Here is a 24,302-nt window from a genome sequence, read left to right as displayed (position 1 = left end):
AAGGGTATGAGCATGTGTCATGTTGAGGAAATGTAGATCTCAGTGTCAACAGTGAAAAGTCAAAGTTTCTTGGAAGACCAGTAAAAGCAGACCCAACTCAGTCACACACAGCATCATCCCTCAGCTCCACTTCCTTCTAACTTCAGTTGGTAGGTAGCATCAATGCCCAGAAGAAACCAAAACAAGGAGGCACTAATAAAGGAGACTGAGAGCAGCGAATATTATTATGGAAGCCAAGTAAGATGAGGCCTGAGAACTGACCAGTGAATTTACCGCATGACTTTTACAAGAGCAAACCTGGAGGAACGGGGAACTTAAAGCTAACTAGAACTGATTCAAGAACAGGAACAAAGGAGTTCCACTCTTGAGGAATTTTTCAACTGATGGGAACAGAGAAGTGAGGCAGTAGCTGGGGGCTGAGGAGGAGTCAAAAGTTGTTTTCTCAAAGAAGAGGAAAAAAGCATCTTTGTGTAATGATAGGAATCACTCATAGGGAGGAAAAATTAATGACAGAAGAGGCTAAAAAAAAATTTAACTCATCATTAATAATAACCAGTCTCGTATGCTTGGACCTGGAAGGTGTTTTCAATTTTTCACTCCTGTTTAAAAAGCCAAAAAGATTATGCAGTACTTAGATCTGTACATCTATGTGCAACTATTTCTACAGGATAAATTCCTACAAGTGGACCTGCTGGACAGAAAAGTGCACATTTTTTAAGTGGTACATACGGCCAAACTGCCCCCAAACTGTACCTGTCTAATCTCCCACCAACAGTGTATGCAAATGCTTGTTCCTCTGTATTCATCAGAACTGGGCATTATCATTTTATTTACTTTTTGCAAATCTAATAAAAAAATTTAGTGTTATTTGAATTTACATTTCTTCTAAAATAAAACTTAGTGGAGCAGTTTCTTAAAAAGTTAAAACATAAATTTACCATATGACCCAGAAATTCTATTCTCAAGTATCCAACCAAAAGAAATGAAAATATATGTCCACACAAAGATTTACCCACAAATATTCATAGCAGCATTATTCATGATGGCTTTAAGTAGAAACAATACAAGTGTCCATCAGCTGATGAACAGATCAATGAAATGTAGGCTATCCATACAATGGAAAATAATCCAGCCATAAAAAAAGAATGAAGTACTGATACACACTACAACGTGGATGAACCTCAAAATTATTATAAGAACTGAACGAAGCCAGACCACTCATGAATATGGGGTTTCTCTCTGGAGTGATGAAAAGATTCTAAAATTAACTGTACACTACACAACCCTGTGAATATATCTAAAACTACTAAATTTAACACTTTAAATGGGAAATTGTAGGGTATGTAGACTATATCTCAGTAAAGCTGTAATTAAAAACAAACAAGAATGGAATCTCAAGCACACTATAAAATGGCAGAGTATGATCCCACTTTTGTAAGAAAAAATTATATGTGTATATATATATGTATGTGTATATACATATATGTACAACTTGAAAAAATTCCAGAAGGGTAGAAACTAAACTGTAACACTGGTGGTAAGATTACAGGGTCATGGATACTTTTCACATGAGAAAAAAAGAATTCTGTGACCCATTTGCTTATGGGCTTTCTTCTACTCAAGGTTGGTAGCATCTAAATTTTTCACAAGGAACATATATTACTGGTTTAATCTCTTTAAATTTTTTAACAATGGATTTTATAAAACCTTCAAAATTATTAAATCAAGCCTCCTTAACTCATGATATAAATCACTAGTCTGATAAATCAAGTCATTCTTTCATGCATCCTAGCCCTTTTTAAAAATTAGGTAGTAATGATTATTCTAGTCACTAAAAACTCCCCAAACGAATGTCTCTCGGAAGTGACAATGGAGCATTAGAGAGTACAAACTGTTTTAACTGAAACATTCCCAGGGCAGGACAAGCGCTACTGTGCAGGATAAAAGAGCTGTTGCAAAGCAGAGGACGCAGCAGTCTGGCAATGCTCCCCAGGACTCCAGACCCAAGAGGCCTCATCCTCCGTCAGTCAGACATGGAAGCAACGCTAGCTTCTGGATGCAACCCCCATAAGAAAGCTAGTCTTTTGTAGGAAGGGCATCTGGAACTGAGAGAGATACTGGGAAAGATACCGGACCTTCAAAAAGCACCCAGAAAGCTTTCAGGCATACAGTTCAGCCACAAGAATAAGCTACAAAAACCGAGAGGGGACACAGCACACAAAGACTCAGACAAAGGGGACATTCTTTCCAAGTCTTTTGTAGGAGGCCTTCCAGAAAAAAATTAATTTTGAAATACGGGGACTTTATTTTAGAATGAGTAAAACTTAATTTGTATATACATACTGCTAACTAGTGACAAGTCTGTTTTTGCTTTATTATTAAAGTTATTACATTCAATGGAAAAATGTAAACAACACAGAAAACTATTAAGAGTGTAAGTAAAGCAATAATGGCAAGTTCCGGTTTTAAGTTCGTGAAGGGATGGAGAGTTCAAACTGGTTTTTTACATTCTGTCCCATCCTCTATGCCAGCCACACCCACCACAGCTCTGCCAGCCAGTGCCCACCATCCAGGGATGACTGTTATTAACAGTTTGTTTATATCCTTCCAAATAATGCAATTATATCTAAAATGTAAACTGCAGAATTTTTATGTATAACTTTCTGTATTTAGTAAAGAGAGCATGAACTGTAAGTTAGTCAGACCCAGCAAGTGAGTAAATAAATGAAAGAAAAGACTTGGGTCAAGACCTCACTAAATCCAGGTAAATTTTTTTTAATTTTTAATACAATTTTTAAAGGCTACTTTCCATTTACAATTATTACAAAGTATTGGCGATATTAGCCCATTTTCCACCCAACAGTATGTACCTCACATCCCTCTACCCTTCCATTGCCACTCCCCTCATTGGTAACCACTAGTTTGTCCCCTATATCTGTGAGTCTGATTCTTTTTTGTTATATTCACTAATTTGCTGTATTTTTTAGATTCTACATATAAGTGATATCATACAGTATTTGTCTTTCTCTGTCTGACTTATTCCACTTAGCATAATGCCCTCCAAGTCCACCCACGTTGCTACAAATGGAAAATTTCATTCCTTCCTATGGCTGAGTGGTATTCTATTGTGTATATATATATATATATATATATATATATATATATATATATATATATACACACCATATCTTATTTATCCATTCATCTGTTGATGGACACTTAGATTGCTTCCATATCCTTGCAACTGTGAATAATGCTGCTAGGAACATTGAGGTGCTTGTATCTTTTCAAAGTAGTGTTTTTGTTTTTTTCAGATATATACCCAGGAGTTAGGTAAATATGTTTTTACCTCTCTAGACTATATATATGAAAAATATATTAATATATACACACAGAATATGTATGCATTAATATATATGCACAGAAAAAAGTGCAGGGAAGGCATAGACCAAACCTTAAGACTGGTTCTTCTCTGGGCTGTAGAAGTACAGGGGCAGGGTGCTGTGATAACAAAGTAAAAGCATGGATATGAAGGTACTTAACATACTGTACACTTCCAGGAGGGAAATCATACAAAGACACCCTCCTGCCCATGTGCAGTGCTAATATTTTCACCAGAGGAAAGAAAGACGCAGTGTCCTCTCCGCTTACAGAATGTTCTCTTGCTGCTTTTTGATCTGGTGGTTGTTATATCAAGTGTTCTTCCTATCCTGACTGACATCCAGAATTAGAGTGAAAGAGATAATAGTGTAGCATCACTTACTCCTATAGATACTGGACAAGCTTCTTCTCACTAGTCAGATGCAGAGTAAGCAGAAAGATCTGAGTTGAAAAGAAAGGAGAGCCCTACTTCTAACCTCATAAAACCTTGAATTCTCAAAAGTTTAGCTCAAGTTAAAATATACACGCATTTTAAGCAGTAAAAGTTTAAAATACGTTGGATGGAGAATATTAAAATATGGTAGTGCTTAGGTTATGAAGCCATACTTAGCATATCTTTTATAACTTAAACAATATGTCTGTGAAGGGTGCTAAAAGTAAAAAACAAGTTCCCATATCACCTTCCTCACTCCCTATGGCCCATCTCATGCCTCAACACACTCATTATTAAGCTTCTAGCAAATGCTACATCTCTGGCTAAAATCTTTTATTCAAATTTCTAAAAGAGCAGGAAAATGGCATGAAACTATCAGCGTCAGATTTTAGTATGCCCTGACTGGACAAATCTGAGCTATGAATTATGATTACTATTATTGGATTTTTATGACATTCCAATTAATATTATTTTGTTAAAAACTTTAACAAAGAAAAACTAAAACTATCTCATGTTTTAAAAAGAATGTTCAGTTCATTAGTGAGATTACATACATTTTAAAAATTTCCACTTTTATAGAAACAAGAATTGCATTAAAATACAAAACGCACAGCCTCACTCACCTGTTTGGAATACAAGTTCTTTCCCTCCTACACCCGCTGCCTCCAGGTTAATAAATGCACGAATCAAGCTGGCCCAGGGGTGCTGGGTAATAAAACCATGACTGGCCTGAATGAGAAGGAAAGAAAACAGCTGTTAAACAATCTTAAATTATTAAAGTCTTTATTTTGCTTTTTTAAAGATGGAACGTCTATGTTGATGAGGGGAAGGATAGGAAAACAAAACAATCATTTTTTTCTAAGGCAGGGTCTAAAGACATCTATCTGCTTCTCTCTCTCTGCCTAATGGCTGTGTGCAGTTTGCTCAGTGGAAAGTCATTCATCACAGAAGGCAGCCTGATTTTCATGAGTGGAGCCAAACAACATCTTACTGTAGTGTGAGCCTGTGCAAAAGAAAGGCCAAAACAACAGAAGTGAAGGGACAATCGCTATGGTTGAGCATTCATGCTGCTGTGAGCCTGCCTCAAAACATCTATGGAACTCTAGGGCCAAAGAAAACCTGCAGCAAATAATTATGTCATCACGAAGCCCTTACATGACACAAACACTGACAAGATGATCTCGTCTAAGTTGAGTTTTCCAATACTGAACATGCGTACATAAGAGGCTGTAGATTTTTTTAAAGCACTGCCCAGTATAGCATTTCTTTTGCATGTCATTTTATGATACTACTCAAATAAAATGCCTAAGTGTTAGCAATTATCATTACTATTATTCTCATTATCATTATTACTCTAGCCTGGTATTTAAAACTGTAAAATCTTACTTGCAAGACGTTTTCCTCAGCACCATTGAAGAGAAATATGATGGCGTGATGTAAGGCTTCTGAAGACGTGGACAAGACACGAAGGACTTCCAGCAACACGGAACAGCTAACTGCATCATCACTGGCACCTTTAAATCAGAGGAACAGATTTGCTTCTGAGATTTTAAAACCTTTACAAGATGAACCATCATGGAAAAAAATGGAGTTTTCTCATCAACGAAGCATCACAACAGCCTCAAGGAGCATAGTTCTGTGAACATAAGGTGACAGTTACACCCACCAGCAGTAAACTCCATGAGGGCAGGAATCTGCGGTTTGTTTGCTGATTTACCCTCAATATCTAGAACTGTGCCTGACCCACGGCAGTTGCTAAATTATTATTTGTTAAATAACTAGAGGGGATTGAAAGCAATATGGAAAACTGGCATTCTCATCACCCAGAGCAATTTGTTTTACTCTTTATCCTTATCCCACATCCTTCGTAGCATTCTCACTCCTGGTGTTCACAGCTTCCTATATCACCTCCAACTAGCCACTCCTTTCCTGCTTGTTTTCCTGCCAAAATCATAAAAGATACAGACCATTCCACATTTATAAAGGGATCAGTTTGGTTACTGTAGCATTTTTTAAGGTTCTCCAAAGGTATCATGTGATGAAAAAGAACGAAGAAGACACCTAATCTAGTAAGATACAGGAAAGGAGACCAATGACCTAGGAAGTACCCCTGATCCCAGCACTGATAAAGCAGAGGACCTCATCAAATCACTTAACCTCTTGATTCAGAAACCTTATATTATTAATTAAAGGTAATTATAAAGATGACTTTAGTGCCTTGACTTTTTTAAAGTACTATCAAAGGTACTTAAAAGAACTGACTGGATATTTGATGATATTAAGGAATTATTAAGTTTTTCAGTAATTCATGGTTTTATGAGCATGTCAAAAAAAAAAAAAAAAGTCCTTAACTTTCACCCATATAGACCAAAATACTTAACAGAGTAACTGATATAACTGAGATCTGCTTCAAAATAGTCAAGGGTGGGTCAGGGCAGAGAAGAAGCAAGACCAAACTGTTGAAGCTGGGTGACAGATTCACTCAGGTTCATTAAACAGTTCTCTATTTGTATCTATTTGAAATTTTCCATAATGAAAAGTTTAAAGAACAATCAAAGTAAACAGGCACATAAATAATCCAAGAAAGAGCATTTCTGGGTTTACATACTGCAAGGCAGGGTGCTACAGAGATTAGTGTGGGTTTTAGAGTAAGAAAGACTTGGATATAAATTCTAGCTCTGACCCTTTACCTTACTATTTCCTGGTCTAGAGGGCAGGTTAATGATACCTACTGCACAGGTGTGTTGTGAGGATTACAAGATAATGCACAGTGCCTAGCATGTGGTAGGCATTCAATGTTAGTTCTTCCTTCTCCTATTTGCAAACTTAAGGAAGGCTCTGCAGCCAGTGAAAATGCTTGGTTTGGGCGCTGTTTAATTCCAGGCCCCATTCCTACTTGAGAAGAAACTACTTATTAGCTATACTTGTCTTGGTAGTGATTATTGGACAGTAATTTAATCAAAGTGGAACAAAGTAATAATTACCTAATTACTATCCAGCAGGAAGTACATGTAGCTATCAGAAAAAAGTGCCACCTTTCAAAAAACCAAATGAAATAAGTAACTTTGAGACTGTGAGTTACTTTTAAATAAAAAGCAAGCAATAAAATTTTTCCTTATTCAAAGGAAGAGAAAGGGATGTTGAAAGATATTTATCTCCACAGCGTTGATTAAAAGTTAAACTGTCCTTTTATCTTCCTTTATTTTAATGGCTCTGGTGTCTGAGAACAGAACTAGAGAAGGGGAAGGTATCTTTAAGAAAGTGACAGAAATTAGAGGACAGTATCTATAAGGGCTGCACGGTCCCTTTCCACTTAGAATTAACCCTGAAATTGAAGCCACCCCCAGAATAACTCAATGTCTCTTCTACCAACAACTTGGAGCTAAGTAGCAAACCCAAGAAGATACTTAAGGACTTTCTGTGGGTAACATTACTCCTAATTGGTATCAGCTCCTGAGTTCCAGACACCTTGCTGAGAAGTACCTTTTAAAAATAATCATGCTTCAGTTATTTCATTCACTAAAAAGGTTTAGGTGATGGTGTATTTTATGAATGTTTTTAAAATTATTTTTTTAACAATGTATTAATGACAGAAATTTCCTTGAGACTGTTGGTATAGGTATTCTCACAGAAGTTTAGTTAAAAATGGGTTCCAATGACCCACAAAATGCCATTCTTTCATTATCGAACTCCATATATGTTATTTCCAACATTTGGCACGATTTGTTTGTGAGACTTGTATACAAATCTTTCTTATACAATGCTTTTAAATAACCATGGTGTTAATCTGTCCCTTCCTAGATTGTAAGTATTATTAATAGTGAGCATTATTTTATTACCGCTCTGAAATGGACATAAAAGACCACCAATTTCCCCAGCACACACAGGCTATTTCTGACTTTATAAAACAGATGAATGCATACTGATTTTTGTAAAAGCATGTTACATTCTAAATACAACTGGCAAGATTTCTAATTAAAGATATCTTAGTATAATTTAATCAAGCACATAAATTTTTTTAATATTTTGCATAACTCTAGATGTTTCTATTCGGTCTAGTTTAAGTTTAAGCAATCTGGAAGTATTTAATAACAATTAAAAGCAAAAAAAAAGATTTTTCATGCCAGTTGCTTTTCTATTTTACTTGCATTTAATCCTCATTTAAACCTCTAAGCAATGCCATTAGAAAAAGTACTATTCTTACAGATCAGAAACTGAGGAAAGAAGTTAGTTTGCGAAAGGGAACATTAACTACATCCTAGTACTCTCCTTCCTTTCAAATATAACTAAAAGAACTGCCTAGCCAGGAAACCCAGTCCTGGCCATGTCTCAGATCAGTGGTGTTCAGCTAAGCTTATTCCTATGTCAATAAGGGGGCTGAACCACATGTCATCTCACTGTAAAATGCTACTATTTTCTGTCCTTTTCTGTTTACAATCTCTAGCTACTGAAACCTTTTTCTGAGGAAACTTATTTTAAAAAATGGAAGTTCAATTTAGGAGATACTCATTCATCCAACAAATATTTATTGTGTCAGGCACTGTCCTAAACAAGTATTCTATTTTGCCAAAGTATTTTCAGAGCAAGATTTATGGATTAATGAGATAATCTAACAGTATGGCACCCCCAATATATTCTCACTTTACAGGTGGACAGAAACTGCTAGGAGAGCGAGCCTCCAAACCATGTGTTCCTTGTAGGCCAGGACTATTCCTTTATTCCATATCCCCAAAGGCTAGCACAACACCTAGCTGAGTAAACACCTAAAGTGGCAGAACCTAACTCTAGGACTCAGAAACACACACTGGTAACGCTGATAAGACAGCTTCAGTCTGCCAGAAACACTCAATGTCCTGTCACTGCGCTGCTAGCACTAATATTTAAAAATTAAGTAAATAAAGCACTTGAGAGAATACAGGAAGGTAGATCTTTAAGTGATACTATTCTAATCATCATGCCTTCCATCACAATGAAAAAGGGTTCGTCTAAGAAAATGGTGCCCCACAATTGCTCAAACAGCATGTAGTTAACCAACTTTCTGGGCTGTGATGACTTCAAAATGACTGAAAAACAGGTACATACCTGGTGAGTTCGCCACTGAGTCAAAATGACAGTTAGCCAGGACAGCATGCTGGGCTCCATCTCTGGGTTCCAGCTTTACCGCAACGTTGGTGATGTTGTCATAATAGCTTGTAAACCCTCCCAAGAAGTCAATGCTAAAGGAGCCTGTGGGCCTCTGTACGTTGACTGAAATCTTGTGAAGGCTGTTGCTTTGAACTTCAATTAGTTTAATCTGTTCCAAAAGGTAATGCACCGTCAGAATTTCATTTTCTGGACTCCCTGTAGTCCTGGGGCCAATGGATGTTATGTGTTCAAGATAATCCCTGAGAGCAACCAAAAGAATCATAATGACAAGGCATGCTAGGCTTAAAACTAACACAGCACAGAGCAACTTTTCCTCTACACTCCCCTTCCCCAAAAACAAATTATTTGACTTCTCACATATAAAAACACTGTCTTTATAATTTCAGATACCATGTTAAAATTGCTTGCAAAGTTCCATTTTGTCTTTCATGAGTTCATCCCTTCAATTTTCTTCACCCACCCCACTCCCAACTTCTCCCAATCACCATATCCAATCAATACAAAAACCAGGGATTTTATTTAAAATATGTAACTACCGTAGGCTGGACAGGAGAGAATACAACTTCATTGTGTCACACTCTGGAGGGTTATTGACTCTGGGTTACTGATTCTAAGTAGCAGAAACCAATGAGCAAAAACAACTAAGTCAAGAGGCTAAATAAGCAAAGAAAAACTTCTGATTTTAAAGAATGGACCCAGCCCTCCTAGTGTGCACACAAGGCCTAGTAACTTCAATTCAAGCCAAAACCAACTCTACCCCTAAAACAAACAAAAATTTTTTTATCTTTTCACTGCATTCCAAGTGGGAGGAAAGTGGGGTGGAGACGTGTGTTCCAGAAAGTCTTTAAGAAAATAAGCTTTCAGCACTTTGTATTTAAAAGAAAAAGTTTTATGAGACACAATGGCTGTTAAAACTCTGCTATTTTATGATTTTAAGACCTTTGACACACTTAGGTTACAACACCTTTGACTTAATCACGTGTTCTAGCATACTTAAATATCTCATTTTTAATTAAAAACAAAGTCAAACCTTACACACCAAGAACCCAAGGACAAGCTCCATGAAAATGGGAACTTCTGAGACTGTAAAATTTTGAACGTGCAGTCTCCCGGGGAAAGCCTCCATAGCTCTCAAGTTTGAGACCCGTGACCCTCAAAAACTTGGACCACTGCATTATCCGCTTCGGACACCTTCCCAAAAACCAAACTCACACAACGGTCGAGGTACACAAATTTCCCTTTCGTTTCATCTGGAAAGTAGGAGGGGTAGTCGAAAGAGGAAGCTGCTCTGGAAGATGGGAGACGACTAACAACCAATCTTACGCAGGTGAGGCAAAAAGGGGGCGGAAAACTCGGAGCAATCACCTTAACCACCCGCACCTGCACCACGAGCTTAACAAGGTACCACACAAGCCCCGCGTCCTGTAAACGGGGACTCCAGAAGGGGGACGCGCAAGGCCACCCCACGCCACGTGCAGCCAGGCGGGGCCGGCGAGCCTGGGCGGTCCCGCAGGGACGGGTGCACACCGGTGCGGTGCCCGGGGCCACAAAGGGACTCGCAGGCCGGGCGGGAGCGGCGGTACCTGGCTCGGCGCGCGTCGAACTCCCCGTGGTGGCCAGCGGTCCCGCGCAGCACGAGCTGCTGCAGCGACAGCTGCACGAGCGCCCGCAGCGCGAGCAAGTAGAGCGCCAGCCCCAGCGCGGCGCGCGCCTCAGACAGTCCGGTCCTCGCTCCCCGGCTCGCGCCGCCGCTCCCCTCCGCGCTCCGCTTCCGCGTCCTCGCGGCGCAGCCGCACGCGTCCGCCAGGGGCTCCTGCGCCGGGGCCTCCCTCTCCGGTTGCGGCGCGGCCGCCGGACCGTCCCGGCGTTCCCCTCCGATGCGGTGCCGCCTCACGGCCCCCGACTCCGCACTCCACTCCATAGTCACGAGCGCCAGCCGCCAGCCCAACCGCTTCGGCCCGCGACAGCCCGGGAGCCGCCGCGGCCGCCGCAGCGCCTCCTAGTGAGCGGACGGAAACTGCAGAGGGCCAAACTTGTTCTGATTGGCCCGCCCCGCCGCGCCGCGCCGCCCCGCGCCTCAGGTTCTTTGGGCAAATTGCCCGTCGGCGCCGCGGCAGGGGCCCCAGCTGTGCGTGATGGCTGTGCATTCTTGTGCAGGGTCTGCTGTGGTACAGAGATTCATAAGTGGAAAGATACCCATAAACCTGGAAACGTGGGAAAAGAGAAAGCGCTTTTAAAAGAATGCACATGGTGCATCATTTATGCATCATAAAGAAGGCAACGGCCCGGCTTTCAGAAACAGAACAGCCTCTGGAAAAAGTAAGCTCCCGGCTCTTCAGATTAGAAATAGGGTTGCGCAGAGGAGGCCTAGCTTCAGGCTTCCACATACATGATCTAATCACAGATCTTCATAACCACGTCGGGTAGCAAGCACTATCATTGTCTCCATTTAACAGACGAGGAGAAATAAGTTGTTATTTTTTGAATACCTGCCATGAGCCAAGCACTGTGCTAAGTGCCTTAATAACACTATCTCATTTAATTCTCATAAGAACCCTGACAAGAAAATATTTTTATTCCCACTTAATAGCTGAAGAGCTTATAGGTAACAGATGAAGAACTTGAATCTAATTCAGTAGGCTCCCCAAACAGCATTCTGTTCCACTACTGAATATGGCACTCTGGAAAGAAAGGTTCGGAAAAGATATTCCACCCTCCATGTCACCGTGGGTTGTAAGAGGCAGAGCCTTGGTTTTACTGTAGATCCTAGTGAGCATTTAATCTTCCGGCCTGCTGGTGCCGCCAGCCTCTCTGCTTCAGAGTTCTGTGTCTCCAGCATGGAGTTGATGTGGTACCGTGTCTTTTAACCTAGAGACCAACTGGTTAGGTGCATTACCCTAGGGTCTGCTCCCGCCCACTGCTCCAGCCCTTGGAGACCAGGACGCTCCTTATTCCCAGCTCTCCAGCCACACTGACCTCTTTCACCTTTCACCATCCTCCCTGCTCACCATCTTTCCTTCTCCAACAGGATCTTCTCACAGGCTGAGTTGTCTGGAATGTTCTTTCTCCCCCTCAGTGCCTAGTTAACCCCTATTCATCCTTCAAACCTCAGTTTAAGTGGTAAGTACCTCAAGCAGGAATCTCCTAATCTAATTAAGCCAGTTTCTCCTATTTGTAGGCTCTCAGGGCACCTGGTATGCATGTAAATATTTAATATCTTCTCCATTAGGCAGTAAGCTCCATGCAGGCAGGAATTATGTCTAGTTTTGCTCACCCTTTTATTTCCTTCTCTTAATACTATAGTCTTAAACATGGCATGTCATATGTAGTCAATAAATTTTACTTGATCATGTGAATAAATGAGTACATAATTTTATAGCAGCAGCATAATTTTAGCTCAAAAGATCCTTTTTAGCCTCTAATATTCTTGAGAACAAAGGCAATATCTATCTTATTTATTCATCACTATGTCCCCAGTACTTAGCTCTGTGCCTAGCCCAAGGTCATCGTTCGATACATATTTATTGAATGGGCAAGTGAATATACATTGTCTTTTATAAGAACCAGCTGTCTTCCTATCTTGTTTCCTTCCAAAAACTCAGTACCTCCACCATCTTTGGAAGGTAAAACCTCAGAAACTACTCTGTCCACTGCAGCATAACAAGATGTAGAGGTTGCTGGTTCCTAGGAGTAGAGCACAAATGTCTCATGGTCTTTTAATCTTTACTTATTTTATGCTGTGACTTGCTGGACTGGGTAGCTGTCAAAAACCTGTCCTCTCAGGAGTTGCGTTACTGGTTAAGTCATCTGAGCTCTCTTTTTCTAAACAGATAATATATGTTAAGCATCTCTGACAATATTCCATGGGAGGCAGTGTACCATAGTAGAAAAAAAGCCTGGCTGCAGGAGTCACATAGATCTGAGTTCCTGAATCACCCACCTTCAATACACCTGGCATTATGCAAGATAAAATCTCAGTCTCATTGTCCTTATCTGTGATAATGGAGATAATGCCTGCCTTAAAGGGCTTCAATGAGGATTAACCAGCTAATCTATGTGAAAGATTCTCACACATAAATCTCATTAAATACTATTTTCCAGAATATTCCTTCTTATGCAATCCCTTAAAGATTGGATTAAAAGCCATTTTCCTATCATGAGAATCACAGAGCCCACCATAGGTGATAGAAGTTATTATAGTTGGGGTCTTGGAAGGAAGTCTTTCCCTAGACTTATGTAAATGGTATTCACATTTGAATATTTTTAAGCTACCAGTTGTTGGCTATCTACTTTGTGTCAGGGGTTGATCCACGTGCAGAAATAGAGAGATGAACAAATCAGTGTTTCTGCTTTTCCAGAGCTTACATTCTAGTGGGGAGATAATAAATCAAGCTATAAGTGTGTGTGTGTGTGTGTGTGTGTGTGTGTGTGTGTGTGTGTGTGTGTGTTCTATTTCTTTGTGAATAAAATGCCAGATAAAGGGTTATGAAGAAAGCAGAGAACTGAGAGTGACCAAGGCTGCTGTTTTAAGTAGCATGATCAAGGCACATCTCTCTGAGGAGATGATATTTGATGTGACCTGCATGAAGTGAGGAATGGGGCCATAAAAGCCAGAGGAGATAATGTTCCAGGCAGGGGGAAATGAACTGAGATGTCCAGAAGCAGCATGGAGTAGGGCATGTGGTTAAAGGAGACTGAGCATAGGGAACAGTGATAGAGATGGTCAGAGAAGCAGGCAGGGGCCAGTGCAAAGAGGGCCTCCTGGGTCACAGCAAGGACTCTGGAGTGATTTTGAGCAGTGAAAGGTCATGCTTTAGGTTATGTTTCATGAGATCACTCAGTGTCTCAGGGCCGGGCAGAGCAGCACAATGACCACACCTAGATCACAGAGGCTAATAAAAGACTTCGCTAATGTCTGGCCTTTGAAGTATTTGAGGCCATTAATCTGCAGTTTTAATTGCATGGGAAGTAGACCACAGTCAATTGAAACACATACTCTAGTTCCCAGATATCAAATTGTGGATGAGGACAGAATGGGATGTGAGAGTCTTGGGTGGCCCCATCTTCTGAGCCAATGATCAGTGGGATTTACTCAATTCATCTGGCTTGACAGACAATTATGTTTTTCTTATGTGTCCCTCTGTGACAAAGTGAGAGCTAAACCAGCTGACAAGCATTGAGATGTCCCAAGTCTCTTCTGTTTTGCCATCTCTCCGGGATGCCCTAGTAACCTGGCCAAGATGAGTGGAAGGGCATGCAAGCTGTAAGGAGTCAGGTGAATTGCCAGTCTCTATATTTCACAGAGGTCATCCCATGGCCTGTGTGCCTCCTTCCTTGGAAGAGGGCTACAGGGGCACTTAGTGAAAGTTCTCTGGGACTTAGGCTGGCAGAAGGAGGACTTTTACCTGATGTTACAGTGACATTAAAATCAAGGGAGATGAAAAGACATGAGAAGAGAATCCAAAGCAGTTGTAAAAGACAGAGCAGATGTCAAAAGCAGACAGATAGAGTGAATCAAAGTTTGAGAAATCAGGACCAATGATTACAAATGCAAAAGAGATCTTGGGAAAATACTGTAGACAGGTCCTGCTGTCTACTGCTGGGTTTAAAGTGCTCACATAGGTTGTATGAGGGTGGCCCAGCTTTGTTTAAAGGGCCAGGGATGGGGCTCATGTCCAGGTTCAAGGGACACCATTAGTTTTTTGTTTTTTTGGTTTTGGGGGAGTGGATTTAGATCCTTCAGGCTTAAGCAGGTGCCTCAGGGTGCTGGTGGTCTTCCTGATTACGGAGCTCTGCAATGGAACATTTGGGAGCTGGTGACAATGATCAGCTACAGGAAGAATCTCCAATAAGCCAGGCAACCTGGGAGCTGACAGTGCTGGTGGAAAGGAGTTTTCTAAAGAGCGCAGAGGCCAGATCTGTAAACCCCCTTTTTCTTCAGAGCTTTTCTACCCTCATAAGCTGACCTGTCCTTGGAGCTTAGGAAGAGGGCAAGGGTGCACCACTCTTTCCTCCCCTTCAAACTCCAGGTGGGCCCCTCCTGCTCCCTAGTCCCTGTTAGCTGGTAGCCACATAGGAGGTAGAAAACCAGTCCAGTTGCTTTATTAGCTGAAGCTGCCATATCCAATTACCCTTTTCTGAAGACAGTTGGAAAGGAGATTCCCTGATTTTGGAAGAGGCTATATCTGGCTAAAAAGACCTTTTGGAATCAACTGGGGTGAGAAAATTGGCTCTGTTGAGGGGGAAAAATTGAAAACATGCCATATTATACACCAAAAACCCCACAACAAAACAAGTAAAAATCAGAATTAAACAACTTTAACTGATAAAAATAAGGTAAACATAAGTAATTATAATAATTAAGATTCAAAATGGCCAAGGACCCTTTAATCAAAAAAGAAGTATAAGAAATCATAAAGGGAAAAATCACATGTTGACCACACAAAATTGAAAACTTCTGTATGTCAAAAACAATCACCAAAAAGTCAAAAAATGACAAACTTGAAACATTATTTTCAATAAATTTTTAAAACAGGAGACTAATGTACTGTATACTCTGTTTCCCATTTTCTGTCCTGATAGATTTAATGTATATATTTATAATTTATTATGTTATTTTATATTATATAATTATAATTTAATAGATATATTTAACTCAATATATAATAAAATCAGTAAGAAAAATACCAATGCCTCAATAGGAAAATATGTAAACCACTCACGCTTTGTATCAAAGGAATACATATGAAAATGTAGACCATTTTTAACTTCTCACATTGAAAAAGGCTTTTGTGTCATTTTAAATTATAATATGCACTGCTGGCAAAAGTTTGATAAACACTTTTTATATGATGCAGGTGGAATACATATCAGAATGCCTTTCTGGAAAGCAATTTGGCAAGATGTACCAGGAGCCTTAAAAGAATTCAGAGCTTTTGATAGTGTTTTCATATATAGGAATATGTAGATGTGATAAAATTTTAAAAAGAAAAATGCAAAAGAATGCTCATCTGTAAAAATCAAATATGTGGAAATGACTTTAGCATATAAAAACAAAGGTCAAATAAATTACATCCAGAGTGTGGGACATCATGTAGAATTAAATACAACATTACCAAAGTCTAGTCAATAATGTGGGAGAAATGCTCGTGTTATAAATATTAAGAGAAAGGAAAAAATACACAAAGCTGAATAAAGAATATATTTATGAATATTAAATATGTGGAAGGAAATACACAGCTGCAGTGACAGTGGTTATCTAGGGGTGATTTTTTTTTCTTCTGTATTCATTTCTCTGTCTTCCACCTTTCCTACCATGATCTTAGTGTTCCCTTTAAGAGCCTCAGGCTGTGAGGTCAGGCTCCTCAACACTGTGCCTTGGAAGACACTTAAAATCTGCCACATTTTCATCCTCAGGAAGGCAGTTTTTAAACTGATTCCAGCATGGATGTGATCTAACAGGGAAATGCAGTGTCAAAACCTCATCTCTGGCCTGAGATCCTCAAGTACATTTCTAGACTAAAAGGTTTAGGGTAAAGCTTCAGGAATTAAGGAATTGCTGAACCAATAAAAAAAAAAACAAAACCTTTTTTGAGAGAATTTTCACTTAATTCTCATTCTTTAAATTCAGCCTGTGACATAAGAGATAAGAGAAGAATTGGTGTGTAGACTTTTAAATGGCTTTGAATATTGCATTTTCTCTTCCCTCCATCCATAGTATATTCCTTGCATTAGAGGGAAAGAGCCCAAGAGGGCTCTGTACCTGGGGCTTTGTCTGCCTTCCTCCCCGGGCTGCAGAGGCAGGTGAGCCAGGACAGAGACGTGTGACTCAGCAGTTTGGGTGTTGAGGGAAGCTGACTTTGAGCTGGAGCTCTGTTATTTTAGACAACTGAAAAATTAATGGGCACATATGGTGCCAGGGCTTAGCGCATCTAGAGTGCACACCCGGAATCCCCATCTCTGAGTAGCTGTCTGCTCTGCAGCCCCGGTGTTCCTCTTGCAGGCTCTGTCCTGGACCTGTTTTTCTTGGCTTGTGAGCCTGTGACCTTCATCAGATCTTTACTAGCCAAAAATAGCCTCTTCAACTGCTGCTTCTCCAAGATGCCCAAAGGAGAAAAAGGACAACAATGGATCTTGGATGAGAATAACAAATACCACTCAAAGTGTAGTCTGAGGACCATATGACATGAGAATCACTTGGGGACCTGCTTTAAAAAAAAATCTTCTTTCTGTGTCCTACACACCTACTGCATCTGACTCTCCAGAGGTAGGGCCTGGGAAATTGAGATTCCCACATAGGCCAAAATGGTAAACCACCAAGCCATCGAGGGTCTTTATCTCATCCAAGATGGCACATAGGCTGCTGTGAGTGGAGCCTAGGCCAGATTGCACCCCCTCACCTTTGTGGAGTCAGCATTGCCACTGCCACCTTCTCCCTCCCTGCCATACCTCACCCCCACCCCAAGTGGCCAGAGGAACTGTAAGCACCTTGTTACACCTCATGAGAAAAGAGGGATGCCAGAGGCAGAAGGTGCACTGGTTAAGAGTGTGGGTTCTGCACTCAAACTGCTGCCATCTGTGCTCTCTACCATGACCTGCTGTGTGACCTCCTTAAGTGACTTATTTAACCTTGCATTTCTGCAGTTTCTCCAACTGAGAAGTAGGGCTAATAGGGCTGTTTTGAGGGCCTAGACCGGGAGACCTGGCAAGAACTCAAGATGTGACAGCTGCTGCTTCTATTCTGTGGTTCAAACTTTTTTTCTGCAGGACATTTGGAAGGTGGAGAGAGAACATCTCTGGGTCTCTGACTCAGTTTCCAAATCCTCCAGTCACTCTTTCACAGGTGGCTACATGGGTGAAAGGAAATTAGAGAACTCGGGAACAAACTCTTTCATAGTAACTCTAAGTTGTGAAAGGCAATTTGCATCCTTAGCCTGAGGGAAATGTAACTGAGCAGGATCCTATTGTCATCCTCGGTGACCATCTGATATCTGTAATGGTGTTTGTAATTGCTTAACTGTGTAATAGTTTAAAGGGTTTTTCTCATGCTCTTGCTGACAAGGGTTGGACTAGAGAGGAGGGAGGCTTGGGTGGTCTGTCCAACCCCCTCATGATGCTGTGTGCAGCGGTTATGCTCAGGGCCCTACTCTTGACTGACCCCAGTGCCCTCCTCTTGACCCCTCATGGTTTCCTTGTATCCTGTTGTTTGAGCTGCAGGCTTCAGCCCAAAGCAGGAGATCCCAGGCCTCAGTGTACTTAAAATACTAACAGCATTTATCAACCTGACTTTAAACTGCACAAGTTTTTCTCTAGAGCTCTTTTCCAAAGAGTTCCTTCCTATGCATCCTTTGTTCTAGGTACAAGAACATTAAAAGAGTCCCAAAGCCAAAGATGAACTTCATATCCAGCAGAGAGAAGGGGACCACTGAATCCACGAAAACAAGGACAACTTTGCAACAATTGTTCCCTGTATGCTATCTCCATGAGATCTGCCCCTTGAACTCTTGAACTTTTACTATAAAACCCCCTGCCTTCTCTCCCCAGCAGGCTCATAGTCTTAGAGACATTAGCCCACTGTGACCTCCTTGCCTGGCAAAAAAATAAAGCTGCCTTTTCTACTTTATCCAAAACTCTGTCCTTGAGTCTCAATTCAGTAAGCAACATAAACTTGACTTATATCTTTACTAAAGGGCAACTGCTCTGCTCTCTCCACCCCTTGAAATGCATGCATTCACATTCCTCCAAGTACATTCCTTTTTATTCCTGCCTTCTCCATGAGAGGGTTTGTAAAAAACCTGTTTTCCTCTCTTATTGCAAGTCTTGGTCACCCTTGGTACATAAGCAGTCAATGAGAAAAAGAATCAGAAGTACCAAGAGGAGGTACTCTATTTTTTAAAATAATAAAAATGTATTCACAATATTATTCAGTCATAAAAAGGAATGAAGTGTCGATACATGCTACAATGTGGATGAACGGGGAAAACATTATGCTGTGTGAAAGAAGCTAGACACAAAAGGTTGCATATTGTCTGATTTTGTTCACATGAAATATCCAGAATAGGTGAACTCATACAGACAGAACACAGATTGGTAATTAGCAGGGACATGGAGGAGAGGGGAATGGAATCAAATGCTTTATAGGTACAAGGTTTCCTTTTGGGTGATGCAAATGTTTTGGAACAAATAGAAGTGGCAGCTTGCACAATATTGTGAATGTACTATTGTATACTTTAAAAATGCTTCATTTTATATTATGTAAGTTTTACTTCTATAACAATAAAGTTTTATTCACTATAAAATTTTCACAGCTGACTATATAGTAAGTGGAATTTAAAAAGAATTCTTAGCTCCAGAGACTGATGCCTGTCCAAGTTCAAAGTTACAGTAAAATGATTTGCTACTCAAGTGTTATTGTTATAAATTATGATGATAATAATCAAGTGTTTGGGTTTCAATAGCCTCTTATTTCGAAGCAACTCAGATTGAGATTTCTGCTCTGAGGGTTTTTTGGTTTTGTTTTTGTTTTTTTAAAGAAAATCAATAAGCAGATCTGGAGAGATGCTGATCTTTAGAGAAGGCAAAGGAAGGAGCTTCATTCATAGCCTCACGTTTTTTAAACCATTTCCTCCCAGATTTCTCCATGGTTCTAATTTCTGTTAACATAAAGAGCTACCCAAATATCCTAGGCAGAGGTAAGGCTAATCTTTAAGGGACTCCTGCAAGGCCCTTAGAGAGATTCAGAAATAAAACCCAAGTGAATGTGCTGTTATGTCCGCAAGGTGGTTGTGACCTATTTGGAGTGACGAAATAGAGAATTTACAAACCATTTTCTGAAATGAGCAGATAAGGTAAGAATAAAACAGTTGAGATTAGTGTTGCAGGGAGTGGTAGGAACTGGGGTGAACTGTGACCCCTAAGCCCCACCTAAATCAGTAACTATTGCTCAGTGAAATGCAGGGCTCAACATAGCCAGGTCTTCTAGTAGAAATTTGGATATTTATGTGAAATCATTATCCTGCTGATGTTGGAAACTAATTTCACAAAGAGGAGATCATTATATGTGCCAAACAAAACAGGTCTGCACACTGGATCCTGCCCACTGGCTGCCAGTTTGGAACCTCCAAGCCCTCACACCTCTAAGTCCTCAAGGACACATGTGCAAAAGATAAAATATTTCTCTGAGTAAGAATCAGATTATACACAGACTTCTTAGCTCTCGATTTAAGGGAAAGTTGACAGTGCTAGAGTAGATCAGATATAGCCAGGCCTCTTTCTTCTCTTCTTAAGAAGTGAGTCTGCTCAAATGCTTCCCCCTTCTATTCCCCCTCCCCTGCTCCCTGCCCCCCACCCCCATCTTTATTTTGCTTTGAACACACTGGAGCATGAAACTGAAATGCAGTTATAGCACTGTTCCACCTTCTTAGAGTCTGGACCAAGCCTGGGGCTCTGCAGCTATATTTACTCTCTCTGTGTGTCCGGTGGGGAGGAAGCAAGGGAAGAGCAGAGAGGGAGTGGGCCCAGAGAAAGCCCACAGCTGCAGGGGACGAAGAGCCTCACTCCACACTGTGGCCAGTCTCAGTGCACCGACTCTTAATTCGAAGTAGAATCCTCTGTAAACTCTGAGGGCGTTTCTAGGAGCTGAGACGCAGTCAAAACTACAAATCGGTACTGATGTGAAGGAAGCACTTTCTTCTTAAAATTAGACACCCTGTCCTGGAAAACACTGGCATTTCAAATGCTGAGACTTCCTTCCTGCAGCTTCTAGCTCTTTCTGCCCCTGCTCAGACCTAAGTGGCCAAGGAGCCACAATGACCCAGCAGGGGAGACTGAACTCAACTTTCATAAGAGCTAAAGAGAAACTGCTACACTCCACCTTGCTGAGACCTGACAAAAAGCCATTTGGGTCAGACCGAAGGGCACTTCTCTAGAAGAAACCTAGGCATGCTACCTGCACCCCTCCTCACTCCCATTTTGTGTATATTGGGCAATCTTTTCAGCTTTATCAACCTTGCAGGAAACCATAAATAAATTTCCAGTTGACACTCATGCTTTCTGGTTAGGTCAACCCCACTTCTTCCTTCCAGAGACACTGTCCTGACCATAGAGATAAAAATCAACAAATACCGCATTCTTTCCAACTGGTCTACCGTAAGTTTCAGCTGGTTTGAGCATGTCACCCTTCTGGTTTTCTCCAGGGTGCAAGACATGCCCTGGCCTCACTGGTAGCTTAGCTGGGTTTCCCGCTGACATGAACAAGGGAAAATGCCCCCCTCCACGTTTCCTGGGCCTCACCCTTGGGAACAGCATAGGGCCTTAGGAACTTTTAAAGCTCCACTTGCTGAGCCTAAAACCTGTATCTTGGGTGTTTTTCTTGTTTCTCTTTTCATCAGGCAGCCTTCAGTGTTCTTTCGGTGCTGTTTTTTTTTTTTTTAATCATGGTTTATTTTTAAACTTGTAATGCCCCTGACCTATGACCCTGAGAGGATCTGACAATTATTAGCGCTCTTAAAAAATTTCTTAAAGTTTGGAGGAGTAAGGAGGAGAGAGGGAAAGCATGAGAATGAGAGAACAGTTTGTTCAAGTTATTTATTTATTTTCTCTCTTTTCTCTCTCTCACAAAACCAACGATTGACATTATCTGGGCTCATCTCATCCTGTGGATTAACCACACACACCCTACCCACTCCTTTTGCTACCAAGTGTCTTTGTTTTTCCTGCTGCAGGAAAAGGAAGTAAAAACTCAAATTAGGTTTCTTTGATTACCCAAGAGCAGTTGGTGGGGTCCAAGTCTTATCTTGGCCTTTCTTCAAGCAAATGGTGGGGTCTGTGCTCATCTCTCAAAAAAGCACACCTTACTGGCACTATGTGAGAAAATTCTTTGAGTGAACTCCTTGCTAGTGTGGGCCAGGACTCCAAGGTGGACGAGCTTAAGGGGAGAAAAAATGAGGGTACTGAGTAGGCCTAATGAGTTGTTTTGAGGCCACAAAGCCATTGACTGGTATGGGAGAAGTTCCTGAAGAAAAAAAGAAATCAGTGAAATTCCACTGTTCAAGCCCTCATGGTGCTTGGGACAGGGAAAGGGGAGAGAAGGGGCCATTTTGGAATATCAGGCAGGCCTGGGTGGGCAGATGTGGTAGAGAAGGGCTTCTTGAACTTGACTGTGCATAGGAAACACCTAGGATCTGAGGCTGGAGGTCAAGGGTGGGAGAGATGCTGCATGTCTAACAGGCTCCCTGAAGTCGCCAGGTGCTGCTGCTTCACCACACTAGTGAACTGCACTTTTGGAAGCAAAATGATAGAGTATTTGGGGAACCAGGCACAGCATAAAAGTAAGTGGAGGTGAGGGGAAGAAGGAAGGAGAAAGCAGACAAACCACTGCACCACTAAGGCAATAGATGGACAGTCTGACAGTGAGGTGAAGAGTAGAACAAGACCGCCAGTGGCAGACGGATCTGGGTTCAAATTCTGGCTCTGCCACTAATTTTCTGTGTGACCATAAGGAAGTCATTTCATCTCTTGGTGCCTTGGTTTCCTCTTCTGTAAAAACAGGGATAATAAAACCTACCTTGGCAGCTTCCCAGGGTTACCCTGAGCATTCCATGAAATAAATATGAGGAAGCTCTTTGCAGATGCCAAAGTACTTTGCAAATGTAGTCTGTGATTATGCTAATAGCATTGCACGGGTTCCTCCACAGATGAGAAATAGCCAAATGTAACTACATTTCTCAGAGCACCAGGGGAGCACTTACGCCCATAAGACTGAAGAGGAGGAACTTGTATCTCATCCTTCAAAGCCTTTGCGCCATGTTCACAGTCCACGGCCCAGGCCTATGCTACCCCTCTGGTTCAATGTCAATCACTTTCCTTTTTTTATGGGATGATTATTCCTCTCTGAAAGGATAAAGGGCATGTTTGTGTTGATGGAAATTCCTCTTTTCTATTTTGGGCTTTCTCACATTTCACCTACAGCCTTGGGCAGAATAGCTGATTTTCCTGTTTGACATGGGACAAGATTCTTTAGGAAACTCCAAATAGGTAGGCTACAAAGATGTGTTACCGGTGCCTTCTGAAAACAGGGCTCATTTTCCTTCAAAGTTGCCAGAGAGTGTGATGGCACCAGACTCAGTCATGTCCTACTCCCCTCAGCACTGAGGCACGGGCACCCCTAGGCAGGCCTCAAGGACCAAGAATACCCAGGGATGGGTAGGGGGAGACTCAGGCAAGTGGAATTTTCTGTTTAACTCAACATTGTATCTGGAAAATACAGAGGTTTCCTCCACCCCATTCTTATAATCAAAATTTTCTCTAAAACAGTGCACTCCAATTTACTACCTTAATTAGGAGAATATCCTGAACAATCACTTAATGTTTTTGAAGATTCAGATTTTGCAGCGTCTGAGTCATTATCATCACTGACTACAAGGCGATGATGCCAAGATGTAGATAAAGGTAGACAGGCTCCAAGTTGATTTTAAAATAAAGCCCCAATTTTTCTCCTTCTCTTATGAATAACACATAGCAGGCAGGAGATATGCCACGTGCTTGGCAAGCATTACCTCATTTCATCCTCAAAAAACCAATTAAAACAAAACAAAAAGCCTAGTTTTATGCTGCATAGCACAGGGAACTATGCTCAATATCTTGTAATAACCTTTAATGAAAAAGAATATGAAAATGAATATATGAACGTGTATGTATGACTGGGACATTGTGCTGTATACCAGAAATTGATACATTGTAACTGATAGTACTTCACTTTAAAAAAAAACAAACAAACCTATAAAGTAAGTTTGTTATCAACCACTTTTATGGATGAGGGAACTGAAGCTCAGAGAAAGAATCTAATATACCAAAGGTCACACAGGCAGTAAGTGGCCAAGGTGGGATTTGAAGGTAAGTCTGCGTGGCAGGCAAGATAACAGCCCCCCAAAGATGTCTACACCCTAATCCCAGAACCTGTGAATATGTTGCCTTATTTGCAAAAGGGACTTTGCAGGTTGCTTAAATTAGGGACTTGAGATGGGGTATTATCCTGGATTCTCTGGATGGGCCCAATATGAGTACAAGGGTCCTTAAAAGGGAAAGTGGGAGGCAGGAGGGTCAGAGAAGTGACAGAAGCTCAGGTTGGGAGATGCAGACCCACAAGCCAAGGAACAAAGACAGCATTTTGGAGCTGGAAAAGGCAGGGATATGGATTCGACCCTAGAACCTCGAAGAGGAACACAGCCCAGCTAAGCCATTTTGGACTTCCGACGTCCAGTATAGTAAGATAATATATCTGGGTTGTTTAAGCCACTAAATTTATGGTAATTTCTTACAGCAGCAATAGGAAACTAACATATAT

General features: G+C 41.0%; 1 protein-coding gene and 1 long non-coding RNA gene across 3 annotated transcripts in view; one reads left to right on the top strand and one right to left on the bottom strand.

The window, feature by feature from the left end:
* The window catches only part of ERMP1 (endoplasmic reticulum metallopeptidase 1), a 50,187-nt gene extending 39,231 nt beyond the window's left edge, over positions 1-10,956 (bottom strand). For both annotated transcript variants that reach the window (XR_004319174.1, XM_032477715.1), the window contains exons 1-4: positions 10,543-10,956; positions 8,897-9,198; positions 5,201-5,328; positions 4,438-4,543 (exon numbers count right to left, since the gene is read on the bottom strand). Coding sequence is in view for 1 of the 2 variants with exons in the window: in XM_032477715.1 (XP_032333606.1) it covers positions 4,438-4,543; positions 5,201-5,328; positions 8,897-9,198; positions 10,543-10,880 (874 nt within the window). In the remaining variant the exon portion in view is untranslated. The remainder of the gene's footprint in view (positions 1-4,437; positions 4,544-5,200; positions 5,329-8,896; positions 9,199-10,542) is intronic.
* Positions 10,957-11,081: 125 nt separating this feature from the next.
* Positions 11,082-18,702, top strand: LOC116663121. Its single transcript, XR_004319175.1, has 3 exons — positions 11,082-11,278; positions 11,988-12,079; positions 18,316-18,702. It is a non-coding gene; the product is annotated as an uncharacterized LOC116663121 (long non-coding RNA).
* The last annotated feature ends 5,600 nt before the right edge of the window (positions 18,703-24,302 follow it).

The sequence above is a fragment of the Camelus ferus genome, chromosome 4 (assembly GCF_009834535.1).
Source record: "Camelus ferus isolate YT-003-E chromosome 4, BCGSAC_Cfer_1.0, whole genome shotgun sequence".
Lineage (NCBI taxonomy): Eukaryota > Metazoa > Chordata > Mammalia > Artiodactyla > Camelidae > Camelus > Camelus ferus.
The sequence above is the reverse complement of the archived record's forward strand: the minus strand, read 5'-3'. Positions and strand labels throughout refer to the sequence as shown.